Source organism: Oratosquilla oratoria, chromosome 12 (assembly GCF_046742065.1).
Source record: "Oratosquilla oratoria isolate Oo_2021 chromosome 12, ASM4674206v1, whole genome shotgun sequence".
NCBI classification, from domain to species: domain Eukaryota; kingdom Metazoa; phylum Arthropoda; class Malacostraca; order Stomatopoda; family Squillidae; genus Oratosquilla; species Oratosquilla oratoria.
The window spans coordinates 23,417,638-23,432,418 of NC_134788.1; the positions used below are offsets into that span (position 1 = coordinate 23,417,638).

Consider the following 14,781-nt stretch of genomic DNA (forward strand, 5'->3'; position numbering starts at 1 on the left):
TGATTATTTTCAATGAAACATTAATTTGTGAAAGCTCATTTAATGGAGTTTCTCAATAAAATTTAGAAATGACGCATTGAGTCCACATTTTATTTATCTCAAGGAATAGATATTAGATCTCAAAAAGTACGATATTTCTTTAATAACTGTACCATAATTTTGTCATGAAAACAATAATTTTGAGGTCCTTGTGCGATATTATTGTGTTCAGAATCTGGCAGCCCTGCCAGCCTGCCTACGCTCTAATCATGTGTGTGTTTACATATGGTGTCATAGACTGTCGAGCCTGGAGTTGCACTTTTTCAGTTATTTCTAGAGCTCCTGCTGTGTTTTATACAAGCCAAGCAAGTGTGCTTTCTTCTTGAATTGGTAAGTGCAATCATATAGTGGTAAGATAGCTCAGTGCATGAATGGTGTGTTCGCATTGACACTTTAACATTACAGTTTGCCGTCAAAAGGCAGAACACATTAAGACTAATAATTAGTTTTATTTTATTTTTATTTTTTCGGTTTTGGTAACTAGGGAATCATCAGAAAAAGGCGAACCTTATTCTAAATGTGAGTTTTACCATTATATCGAGGTCTCAGCAGGCAGACTGCATTAACTCGTTATGTTTTCTACATTATTAGAAGGCGAATTGCTTATTTTGTGTGAATCCAATTCCACAAAGCAACATTTCTAATGTCAAACCTTAGCTTAGGTTTGCAAAACTACAAGATGCAGATGTGAGTAGCAAAAAATCAATGAGCATTGAAACCTTTATGATAATTTTTTTCAAAGCAAGGAATTTTGAGTCAATATGCTTTGAATTTTGATGGAAGAATTCCTGTTAGACTGTGTATTTGGCATTCTGGGCAGGCGTAAATGTGCAGGTATTTATCAAGATGTTTACCAGTCTCACAATTGCAGTTACCTATATCATAGGCAAGTTCTTATTATTGTGAGCATTTTGAACTCCATTCATAAGTAGACCAAACAATAGTGGCTATAAAAAAAATATATATATTGGCAAACCACGGGTTTAGATTAGGTTAGTTCAGGTCGGGTCTCTGAGCTGCTTCAACATTAACCCATTCAACTCCGATGACAAGATGTCTTGTCATTTGGTCAAATAAAACAAAAAATCATAAAACACCAAAATGTTTGATCAAACACCAGAAAAATATGACGTCAATCCTCGCTTCGCTCGCAGCGAAGCGAGGATTGACGTCCTATTTTTCTGGTGTTTGATCAAACATTTTGGTGTTTTATGATTTTTTGTTTTATTTGACCAAATGACAAGACATCTTGTCATCGGAGTTGAATGGGTTAATGTTGGTAGTGATGCATAAAAGAAATTAAACTGAGAAGTATCTTCATATTCATCAACATGTGTATTCTATGTACAGTATTTTCATTGTTCATTTCTGTTAGGAGATGTAGCTCCATCTTGTCTTCCTCAGTATGAAAATAAAGAATTCATGAAGTTCACTCTGAATTCACTGTGCACTGATTATGATATTTTTGCGAGTAAAAAGTTTATGTAAACTGCACAAATCCATGTTGTATTAATTACAAGTCAGTGAATCATAGCTTGAGAAGTTATACCTTCCCATGTACAATCTTACATTGATACTGTGTGCAGGTATGACTTATATGCCCAGATCACTTGTAGCTACGAGATCTCGGGACTCGGGATCTTGTCATTCCCATAGACATTCATTCCCGGGAAAGGTATTTGATACTCCAGGGACTATCCTGGTGCACAGGAAGTGAAGCACATGTAACAACATGTCTCGGGGTTTTCTCGGTATTCCCAAATTTTCCATGAGGACGACAATGTCCTGGGACACTGGGATTATGTCTCTCCCTGGAAACTCGTGCGTTTTGTTTATAATTGTAATTAGTAGTTATTAGTAATTAGAAATTACTCGTAATCAGCATTTATTATTAGTAATGAAGTGTCGACATTTTCTTGATTACTTCTTCCACGTCATTTACTGATGTTACCAGTTTTTTTTTTTTTTTCCACCCACTTCATATTCATTTTTCGTCATGAGATAAAAAGTAATTGAGAACATATGTTACTCTGAAAAAGTCGGGCCTGAAATCCTAATCAGCAGCCAAGAGTGGAAAGAGGGAGGAGGGGGAGGGGGTAGCTGGCGTCTTGACTGTGTAATACAGTAACCATTAGTAAATAAAATTGGCATTTTCTTTATATACTTACGTTGTCATATGTGTTATCCACAAAATGTGCTAATATATATACTGAATATATATTATGTATTGAATATTCGTATTAAGTATAAGGTTAACATAACATGTGTTAAAAAATTTTGTAATTCATACCTTCCCCGATGTATTGACAGGAAACTGAGACATACCATGATTTCCCTGTATCCACCGAGGCGTGAGAATCCTGGGAAATTCGCAAGATCTCCAGCTTGTAGATGACTCAAATAGCTTATGCTGGAAAAATCCCAGGAGTAGTACTATATAGCTCGGGAAAGTTATGAAACCCCGAGATACCGGGGTCTAGTTTGATGAACCCTACTTCTAGCTTGGGTAGGTCAGGCCTCTGATTAGGTCCTCTGTGTCCTCCCACAGTTGACCTTGACCAAGTGCGTCAACTAGTAACTTTGTTCAAAATTATTTTTAGCCACTTGATTGACCCAGAGTTGATAAAATCTCCTTTCTAATTGTAGTACAGTAGAAGCCTGATTTAACAAGTCTCTATTTAGTGGAAGCCAGATTTAATAAAAGTTTAAAATGATGAAGATGGTGTGAATGCCGTTTTTTTTTTTTTTTATAAAATTGTCGAACCACCCCTGACTGGCTTTAAACTACTTTTCTGGTGCTTCATCAGCTGAAGTGCCTTGGATATGCTGCAGCAAATCAGTGTAAATGGCTTTTATCTTCTCACAGACAATAGCCGCCATCATGGTATCTTCTGCGAGCTCCTTCTTTGTTAGCCACACAAAGAGCAGATTTCCCATCTTTCCATGGACAGAGGTCCGGAGCTTATGAATTATTTTAATGCTCTTGGCAGGCAGTATAGCCTTTATTGACTCCTTCTTCTTTAGTAAGGTACATATCATAGAGGTACTATGTTCATACTGCCTTGCCAAGTCCATTACTTGCACACTATTCTCACTTTTTTCTATAATTTCAAGTTTAATTCAATGGACATGACCCTCTTCTTCTCAATGCTGTTCTTTCCACTCACTTTCTTAGGACACATGGTTATAAATAGAAATTTAATAAAATAGATGAACAATAAGCACAAAACATGAGCACAACTTGTCACAGATGCTTTCTCAGAGAGGTAAATATGTTGACTACACGTGTGAGCTGCGGATGCTGGGCAGGTGTTGTGTTGTGGTGTTCAATGTGCTAACTAGCGGTGGCTTGTACCTCAAATTTTGGATCGCAATTCAAAGCAAAAAATCAAACAATTGGCAACTCGTGTCTTGGAAGTCTCATAAGGTGGGGCACTAGTATGTCAAGGTACCACTGTATACAAAAAAAAAATCACCAAGGAAAATAATAAAAGGATGACTGAGCCCTTTTGTCTATTTAGACATCTTCAGGGTACATACACTGATGATACAAAGTGAGAAGCCATAAATGGGAACAGGAAAAGGTTGTGAGGGAGTCTCTCATGGTTAATCTATACAGTTCATGGCAGCGGACATTTGGCCCACCACTATTTTTAACAATAAAGTGATCAAGTTTGTACATTACTTAAATTTAAACTGTTGATAAATGTATCTTTGATCAAACTGGATTCTATTATATTTCTAGTCAAATATAACTTATTTCTAACAATTTCTTTTGCACCCTCCCAATTAATGCAGTGATTAAAGCCCCTTAAATGGACAAATAGTGTTTGACATTTGACCACTCCTGACACAATACTAATGTTGTTTTAACCTTACTGCTAATTCTTCTCCAGTCTAACCTATATAGCATTTGTCACAATTTTTACATGGAATTGAGTAGACACAACCTCCTTCCTTATCACATATTGGCAAAAGTACTACTTAATCTTATATATATCCACATGAAAAATTCTAGAAAGTATCTGTACAGTTTCTTTGATCAAAAACACAGTACACCACTTAGATACATCCTTCTTCCTTATCAAATATCGGGCAAAAGTACTGCTTAATCTTACTATATACCCACATGAATAACTCTACAAAGTACCTGTACAATTTCTTGGATCAAAAACATGGTACACCACTTACTAGTGTGTCCTAAACAATGTGACTTGTATGACTTATTTGAGTGAGATGAATTGGATAAACCTTCCTAGAGTAGGTCTTGTAAAGATTTAGGCCAGCTGGGCCATTCCTTCCCCACTTCCAAATCTTGTGATGTGATGAAGAAGTCTCGAGCAAAACTGGAGTCCTTCTGGCCATGGTGGGTTGAGTATGCAGCAGCATGGATGTAGTATCTCTTGGATCATTTCCAGCACATTTCTAATAAAAAAGTAGAATGCAATATATTATAGCACCATATCTGTGAGTGTTTCTACCTATTTTATGTTAGGTGATGAGATGGACATACAGTCTGTTTAGGTATCAAGGGACTCGAGTATGAAATAGTTTGTATATGAAACATCCACACTCCTATTACAGTGTATTACACAATTTCAAAGAGTTAGATGTCAGTCTTATGGTTACATTCTTTTTTTCAGGATGAGGGTAACTATCACCATTTCTTTGGAAGAGCTGTCCACAGAGAATGTGGTGTGACTTCTGCAGTACAGCTATATCACAAGTCATCGTAGATATCGCATGGTGACCCACACTGGAGACGAGCCTTCCCAGTGTGATCTGTGTGATTCTACTTTCTCACAATAGAGTGATCTCAAATGGCACAAAACTCATCTGCTTTTGCAGATAAGAGTAACCTCAGAAGGCATATAAGAAGCCACACAAGAGAGAGGTCATTCCAGTGTGGCCTGTGCAATAAAGCTTTCTTACAAAAGTATCAACTCAGAGTTCACATGATGATCCACACAGGAGAGAAGCCTTTCAAGTGTGACCTGTGCGATTCTACTTTCATACATAAAAAATCTCTCAATTATCATATGGTTACTCACACCGGAGAGAAGCCTTTCAAGTGTGGCCTGTGTGATTCTGCTTTCTCACGAAGTAGTGTTCTCAAAGACCATATTATGACTCACACAGGAGAGAAGCCTTTCCAGTGTGGCCTTTGTGATTCTGCTTTCTCACAAAAGAGTGATCTCAAACAGCATATGAGGACCCACACAGGAGAGAAGCCTTTCCGGTGTGATATTTGTGATTATGCTTCCTCATATAAAGGTTATATCAAAAAACATATGAGGACCCACACAGGAGAGAAGCCTTTCCATTGTAACCTGTGTGATTCTGCTTTCTCACAAAAGAGCGGTCTGACACAACATATGAGGACCCACACAGGAGAGAAGCCTTTCCAGTGTAACATGTGTGATTCTGCTTTCACACAAAAGAGTTCTCTCCAAAAGCATATGATGACCCACACAGGAGAGAAGCCTTTCCAGTGTGACCTGTGTGATTCTGCTTTCACACAAACGAGTACTCTCAAAGAGCATATGATGACCCACACAGGAGAAAAGCCTTTCCAGTGTGGCCTTTGTGATTCTACTTTCTTACAAAGCAGGAGTCTCAAAAAGCATATGAGGACCCACACAGGAGAGAAGCCTTTCCAATGTGGCCTTTGTGATTCTGCTTTCTCACAAAGCAGGGGTCTCAGAAAGCATATGATGACCCACACAGGAGAGAAGCCTTTCCAGTGTGACCTGTGGGATTCTGCTTTCACACAAACGAGTGCTCTCAAAGAGCATATGATGACCCACACAGGAGAGAAGCCTTTCCAGTGTGGCCTTTGTGATTCTGCATTCTCACAAAAGAGTAATCTCAAACAGCATATGAGGACCCACACAGGAGAGAAGCCTTTCCGGTGTGATATTTGTGATTATGCTTCCTCATATAAAGGTTATATCAAAATACATATGAGGACACACACAGGAGAAAAGCCTTTCCAGTGTGACCAGTGTGATTCTGCTTTCTCACAAAGCAGTTGTCTCAAAAAGCATATGATGACCCACACAGGAGAGAAGCCTTTCCAATGTAACCTGTGTGATTCTGCTTTCTCACAAAAGAGCAGTCTGACACAACATATGAGGACCCACACAGGCGAGAAGCCTTACCAGTGTGACCTGTGTGATTCTGCTTTCACACAAAAGAGTTCTCTCCAAAGGCATATGATGACCCACACAGGAGAGAAGCCTTTCCATTGTGACCTATGCAGTTCTGCTTTCGCACAAAAGAGTACTCTCAATAAACATATGAGAACCCACACAGGAGGGAAGCCTTCCTAGTGTGATATGTGATTATGCTTCCTTAAATAAAGGTAATATTAAAGAACATATAACGACCCACACAGGAGAGAAAATTTTCTTGTGTGATATATATGATGAAAAATGTTCCCTCTAAGCTTTTTGCATGTGTGTGCATACATGTTTTACAACTAGTGCACAAAGGAATAAAAGAAATATGTGCACACAAGGTTTTTAAGATGAATTTGAAATGTTTTAACTAAAATATATGTATGGGTAGAAGCCCAAAGGGAAGGGGAAATAGAATGTTCTTGGGAAAACAGTGTAAAGTATAGCATTAATGTAGAACAATGTGCCAGTATAGGACAAAATATAATTTTAGGATATAATGTTGGTAGAGGACAAAATGTTACATTAGGATCTAATGTCATAGGACAAAATGTCACAATGGGATGTAATGACAGTAGAGGACAAAAGATCACAATGGGAAGTAATGATAGTGGATGACAAAATATCATGATAGGATGTAATTATAATGGAGGAGAAAATATCACCGTAGGATATAATGTCAGTGGAAGACAAAATATAATTTTAGGAAGGGATACCGGACAGAATGTCAATGAAGGCCAAAATATCATGATAGGACGTAATGACAGTGGAAGACAAAAGATCACGATGGGATGTAATTATAATGTAGGAAAAAAATCACGGTAGGATATAATGTCACTGGAGGACAAAATATAATTTTAGGAAGGGATGCCGGACATAATGTCAATGAATGACGGGAGGCTGGCGTGAATCACGGTGACATAGGAGGACAAAATGTACAAAAGAGATCGGATGACCGTGATCGACCAGATGTCCGAGATGGGGAAAATGTTAATGTTAATTTTGATGGGAGAAATAATGAGGCATTGAATGTCAATGAAGGACCAAATAATATAGAGCAAGGTATAAATAAAAAACAAAATGATAATGTAAGACATGATATTGAAACTCAAAATGTGTCAAAAAGAAATAATCACGAGTTTCTTAAAATTATGTACTTTAATGCTCGTAGTATTAGGAACAAATTTCAAGAAATACAGGCGTATGTCAAAAGCGAAAATCTCGATATGATAGGAATAACTGAGACATGGTTAAATGGTACAGAGTTCGAAGTATTGCTGGATTTAAACACTTTCATCGGGATATAAACCACAAGAAAGGTGGGGGTGTTCTGTTGTACGTTAAAAACAATGTTCATGCTTGTGTTTTAGAGAAAGTGAAACAGGATGCATATGATAGTTTGTGGATTGAGTTAACCCAAACAAATGGACAAAAAATTAATATAGGTGTAATATATAGGCCAAAGACATTATCATTAGCAGACGACAAACTGTTATTTCAAGAACTGTCTAGTTTCTGCAACCAGGATTTATTGATAATGGGTGATTTCAATTTTACTGACATTGGTTGGATGACCCTTGAACATGGCCATATAGGTAGTCACTTGATTGATTTTCTTGGTAACAATTACTTAATTCAGCATGTAAAAGAGCCCACAAGATATGGAAACTTACTCGATCTATTGATCACTAGCCGCAAAAGCATGGTAGCTGATGTAGAAGTCGGTGAATCTGTTGCAAATAGCGATCACAACTTAGATTCAAACTCCTAAACAATTTTAGAATAGATACTTGTGTTTCTAAAATACCCGATTTCAGTAAAGCTCAGTTCATAGGACTACATCAGGAGCTTCAGCTTACAGATTGGGAGGCAAAATTAAACCTGTAGATCAGATGTGGGAAATATTTCAAAATACGCTCACTAAGATGATTCAAACTTACATTCCTTTTAAGGACAGACGCCCCCCAAATCAGGCTTGCCCAAAGTGGCTCAACAAAGAAACTGAAAAAAGTATTGCTAAAAAGAGACAGGCTTATAAGAAATATAAGTGTATATTGGTCAACGGCTCGTGGGCGTGTGTAGATATGCAATCGCATGTACACGTACGTATATGTACACAATTATGTATACATCTTTATTACCTATGTAAACATCCAGTATTATATGTATAAATATAACAAAATTAACTGTAATTATATATATGTGTTCCAAGGACTCTTGTCCAATATAAATTGTTTAAACTATTTTGGAACCACCAGTCCGGTTCACTCGCCAAATCGTCGTGACAGGTCCCAGGGCGCCGGGGCGGTAGTGTTCATTCTGGCTCCCTATCGAGCACACCTTGTCTTTTTGTTTTGATATGTGATAGTGTTCAGTGAAATTCAATATATTTTTATTTCGTAAATATAATTTTTCATTGTTCCTGTCACATATTATGGTGGCAGCGAAATTGTTAAAACTTTGTGAAAGACTATATAGTTTTACGAACAAAAAGACAAATTTGAAAAACTTAAAGGCCGGCCTAGTTCGATGTGCGTGTGTTTTCTGTTTGTTGTGTTTTTCCCTACCTCTTTAATTTCAGGGATACAGTTTTTTCAAATAATGTGACAGTCCTTCGTCAACTAAATTAACAGTGCAAAAACTATAAACTTCTAGTCCCTGCAATAGCTGTTAATGGTGAATCCGACGGACAATCTGCCGGCGACCTGCTCCTGTGTAATAGCCGTAGCTAACAATCTACGCCCCATCGGACCCCTACGCTATAACACTAGTTCCCCAGTGAATCATCCAGCAGATTCAACACTAGTCACGTCGCCTAGACCACCTAGTAACCTGGATGGTTATCTATAAGGTTCAAACCCATGTGCAAGGTTCCGAGTAGCCTTTCGCTCTAAAAGCTATATTGCTACCTCTTATTTTCCCAACATTCCATGTTAACTTATTGTAAAATTAATATTGTATTAATAGTACTTGATTGTTCTTTACATTTGATAAACAATTTTCATTTTTACATACAATTTTCTTACGGGTGTGGCTGGTGGTTTAAAAAAAATTATTTCTTTTAGACTGTTGTACACAGCGTTCTCCATCATGGCTCAGGCAACACGTTCCAAGGCCAATGAGCCATCTCATTCAATATCTGATTCAACTTCTGATCAACTTGCAACATCCCAGGTAACACAAATACCCGTATTAAATCTCATCCATCAGAAACCTGCCATACAGACTTTCGATGGAAATGAATCTTATACAGCATCTCTTTTTATTCGTATGTGCGAGGATGCTATTATATCATCCAACATTACCACGGATAAGGAACGTATCTCGTTCATACGCTCCCAGATTACCCCCAATTCATTAGCCTCTGAAATGCTGTCAGCTAGCTGTCTCAACCCCATTGAACTTAACCATGATTACAATAAATTCAAAACAAATTTCCTTCAGTTGTATGGGGACACAGGTAGAGAAGAAGGATTTCAATGGTGTTTCAAGCTGGCAGAGCAGCTAACTGTGAGTCATGGAACGTTAAATTTCATGCGCTCACAGGCAAAATCTAGCACCTTTGTTACCGAAGCCATAGCCAGTTTGAAACAATTACAATGTATAGAAAATGACAACATTTCAGTGGCCAGATTTCAACTTGTCTTAGAATATTTATTATGTTATTTCTAACTCCACACGAGCGTAGAATCGCTTCTTCCTTAGATTATACAAAGGATGAAACTCTCCTTCATTATGCAACAAGGCTTTCTGAGAAATTAAAAGAAATGCCCCGTCTTGCTACATTAGCCCAAGTAGTCCACAACCAACAATCTTCTGAAGTACATTCTCTACCTTCACCCCCAAGTTCTAACATGTTTTCAACACACTCTCAGAGTATCTCTTCTTCTGAAGATTCTATCATGCCATGTGCATACTGTCACAAACAAGGACATACTTATAACCGTTGTTTCCTTCGTAAGCGTCATGAACGCCAATCTACAAAATTTTCTCCCTTAGACTCTCAGACCCTCCCCTCCCCAAATGCAGCACAATTCACGGAAACAAAGAAATTCCTATACGCCCCTTTCTCACCTTCCTCAGGATCTCTCACAAATGTCCCTACAACACCTTCCTAAAGACTGTCTTGTCCATGGATCCTGTGGTCACACTTCAGAACAATGCTTCAGGATCAAGAAACTTAGAGCAGATACTGTTGCCTCTGCCCCTACTCAGTCCCATTTTCAACAGCGCTTATTTCCAAATCCCAAAACGTAACAATGACTCCTCTGAAAGTTCTCCCCTTAACAGCTACTAGTTCTTCACTTCTTACTTTCCAGTGCTACATGCGTAAATCACCTCTTTCAGTAGTCATAGACACTGGAGCAGAAATTAGCATCATGAGCCACACTACATACAATATTATCAAAGAGCTTTATCGAGTTCCACTTTCTCCTTCTTGTGACACGATACAAACTGTCCAAGGCTCTACATTACCTATTCATGGCACAGCTACTATTCCTCTCAAATTTTCTACTTCTACCAAGGTTATTTCTGTTGATTTTGTGGTGGTTTCCAACTTTGCTCTCAAATGTGATTGCCTCTTAGGTTTGGATACTCTAGCAAAGTACAACATAAACATATCCCCTCAACAGCGTAAGGTGAGTTTAGAGAACACAATTCTTATGGCAACGGACAACCCTGTCTCCATATGTGTTTCACCCGTCTACGTTCAGTCTAAACAGTTATCAACTTTTCCCACTAGTGACTCTTCACAGCTATCGTGCAAAGTTCCAGCACCCTTAAATTCTTCAAAACTTTCCTGTGCAGCTGTTGTTATTGGTGATCATCACATAAAACCCTCTACTGCCATAAGGATTCCAGTGCAAATTTCAGATGCTCCAATTGGCTCTGATGTCCTTTCTCAACCTACCTCTGTGCGTCTCAAACGTCTCGCACTAGAAGGTACTCTATCCACTGTTGGTCAGGATCATACCACTATTGCATTAGTTACTAATGTCACTGGTGTTCCCTTTACACTCTCTGCTGGTATTAACCTTGGATCTTTTGAAATTGTCGAGGTCGACACCTTTCAGAACTCTCCTCCTATTATAGCAGCTGCCGTTCAATCCACTAATGTTACAAATGGCAATTCTCATCTAGCTTCTCAATATGCAACGTATGTAGGACATACTGACTTTCCAGAAGTAACACCACGTCTTCTTGAATTACTAGTAGCAAAGCGGCAGGCTTTAGCCCTGCCTGGTGAACCATTAGGTGTTACAGATCGTGTTACCCATAGGATTGATCTTAAACCGGGAACACGTCCAGTTTATGTGCCCTCTTACAGGTTTCCCCATTCTCGTCGTCTCATCGCACAATCTTTAGTCGACGAACTTTTGAAAGAAGGTGTCATTACAGAATCCCATTCTGAATGGAATTCTCCGCTCCTTCTTGTACCCAAGAAGGATGGATCGTTTCGTCCTGTGATAGACTACAGAAAGGTAAATGACGTTACTGTCCCTGACCATTACCCTCTGCCTGTGTTAAGTGATCTGCTACAATCCATCGGTTCATGTAACACTGTGTTTACCACCTTCGATTCTTAAGCAGGTTTCTGGCAGATACCCTTAGAAGAACAGTCACGTAAAGTGACAGCCTTCTCAACTCCATCAGGCCACTACGAATGGGTTTGCGAAATGCTCCATTGACCTGCCAACGTCTTGTCAACTCTATCTTTCATGGTCTCATAGGTGATGGTCTCTTTATTTATCTAGACGACCTCATCCTAGTCTCTAAGGATATAGAAAACCATTTCCAAAATATGTCCTTGGTATTGCAAAGGTTTGCTGAAGCAGGACTCAAACTTAACCTTCCCAAATGTTCCTTCTTCAAAGCAAGCATTCAATTTCTAGGTCATGTAGTTGACAAAAATGGTATCCATACCACAGATGAAAAGGTTAGAGCTGTTAAAAACTTCCCTACACCTAAGACTGTTGAACAGGTACGTTCCTTCCTAGGGTTAGCAGGATATTACCGTGCATTTGTAAAGGACTTTGCTTCCATAGCATCTCCACTCACACGCCTCCTTAAGAAGGATGCTTCCTTCAAGTGGCAGGAAGAACACCAAAACAGTTTTGACTCCTTAAAACATGCTCTTACTAATGCACCTGTACTAGCTTTTCCTGACTATAGTCTACCTTTTATTATTTGTACAGATGCTTCTGGCTCAGGTGTTGGTGCTGTGCTTATGCAGCAAATTGATGGTCGATATTCACATGTCATAGCCTATGCCAGCCGAAAACTCAATTCTGCTGAGTCCCGCTATTCGGCAACTCATTTAGAAGCTTTAGCAGTTGTATGGTCATTACGACATTTTCGTGATATCATCTTTGGATATCCAATTACCATTTACACAGACCATATGGCTGTCACACAACTTTTCAAAGGCAAAAATCTTTCAGGCCGCCTAGACAGATGGTTTCTAACCATAGAAGAATTTAATCCAGTAATGAAACATATCCAAGGCAAAGCAAATCATATTGCCGATGCTCTTTCACGACAATTACCAATTGCTGCTATTCAAAGAGTACATAATTTTAACTTACAAGAATTAGCAGAAGCTCAACATCAGGACCCTGTATGGTCTGCTGTTATATATGCCTTGGAATCGGGTGATAACATCCACCTGAAGATACCAGTACCATTATCACAATTTTCACTTGACAACGTTCTTACTCGTAAAGTGAAAGTGTATGAGCAAGATGTTACACAACTAGTGATTCCTGAGTCACTAGTTCCTATAGTTTTATCTCTTGTTCATGATTCCCCTCAAGCTGGCCACCCAGGCCGTGACAAAAGCCTGGCTATGGCTCGCAAGAAATATTACTGGCCCAAGATGCGCCTCGACATTACCACTCATGTTGCCAAGTGTAAGTCTTGTGCTTTGAACAAAGGCTACACGCAAACTGCCCCTATCTTAGAGTATCCTATTCCGTCTCATCCTTTCGAGACAATAGCAATAGATCTTCTACAACTACCCTGTGGTACTCAAGGCTCTATGTATGTTCTAGTATGCGTAGATCACTTCAGCCGTTTTGTGATTTTGGCTCCTTTACGTAGTAAATCTGCTCCAGCTGTTGCCCATGCTTTGGTAACACATGTTTTCTGTCCTTACACTACCCCTTCAGTGTTACTCAGTGACAATGGCACTGAGTTTAAGAATAAAATAATGGCCAACATTTGCCAGCAGTATAACATCAAACAAACCTTCATTACTGCTTATCACCCTTCCTCTAATGGGCTGGTTGAGAGGACCAACAAAAAGATTCTTGACGTCCTGAGGCATTTCTATAGTGACTTACAGGAGTCATGGGAAGATTGGCTCCCCCATGTTGGTGCCTGTATTAACAGCATAAATGAATCTACAGGTAAGACCCCTCATTACATAATTTATGGTTCTGAGAAAAGGTTTCCATATGATCTTTTACATAATACACAATGCCCAGTTTATAATATTGAAGATTACGCGCAGGTACAATGCAAGATTCTTCAATCAATCTATGCCTCTGTACGAGACAAATTGCAAATCTCCATTCACACCCGTATCCCTCAAAGTAGGCGATACAGTGTTTAAATTACAACCTGAGCGAAAAAGTAAGCTCGCACATAAATTTTCAGGCCCTTTTCTTGTAACTCAGAAGTTGCACCAGAACAAATACATAATTTTTTACCCTTCACGTAACTTGTCGGAAACGGTACATCCTGACAACTTAAAGAAAACCAAGGTGGCCATACCTACATTTGCTGTACCACCTCCTGGTCCCAATTCTGTACAACCTGCCCATACTTACAATTTAAGATCCACAGGCCCTGTGCCTTAGCTGTATGAAAACAATGTAAATTAAGATGCTTTAAGCATTGTTTGTATTGTTTACCATTTCTTGTATCCAATTCTTATGTGTCTTTGTATCTCTATTTTTGTATTTTTGTAAACTTATGTATCTTTGTATTGTGTATGTCCCGGACGTCCGGCAATTGCATTAATTTTTACTGGCGCCAGTTAATTCATTTCTTATTTTGTGTATTGTGTTTGTGTTAATTTCCCTGTGTGATATCCTATGTACAGTTACTCTATTTTGTATAGTATGTTTTGTTTTGTTCTATTAATTTACTTGTTTAAATTTTATGTACAGTTTTGTAATTCCGAGTTAAATAATTTTCATATGTAATGTGTTTAAGTATGTGTTTCTCTGGCCATGCCCAAAATTGTATTGTATTCTTGTTCCTCAATGAGGACATTTCGAGGTGTGGCCGAGCGATATATTGGTCAACGGCTCGTGGGCGTGTGTAGATATGCAATCGCATGTACACGTATGTATATGTACACAATTATGTATACATCTTTATTACCTATGTAAACATCCAGTATTATATGTATAAATATAACAAAATTAACTGTAATTATATATATGTGTTCCAAGGACTCTTGTCCAATATAAATTGTTTAAACTATTTTGGAACCACCAGTCCGGTTCACTCGCCAAATCGTCGTGACAGGTCCCAGGGCGCCGGGGCGGTAGTG

At 38.6% G+C, this 14,781-nt stretch overlaps 1 protein-coding gene across 1 annotated transcript; it reads left to right on the top strand.

Moving 5' to 3' along the window:
• Positions 1–256: 256 nt before the first annotated feature.
• LOC143031103 (uncharacterized) lies at positions 257–6,501 on the top strand. Its single transcript, XM_076194534.1, has 2 exons — positions 257–369; positions 4,683–6,501. The coding sequence occupies exon 2, from the start codon at positions 4,860–4,862 to the stop codon at positions 6,369–6,371; it is 1,512 nt and encodes a 503-aa protein (XP_076050649.1). The 5' UTR covers positions 257–369; positions 4,683–4,859; the 3' UTR covers positions 6,372–6,501.
• Positions 6,502–14,781: the final 8,280 nt, after the last annotated feature.

Coding starts and splice junctions, on each gene's coding strand:
- LOC143031103 (XM_076194534.1), top strand. CDS start 4,860: ATGGCACAAAACTCATCTGCTTTTGCAGATAAGAGTAACCTCAGAAGG.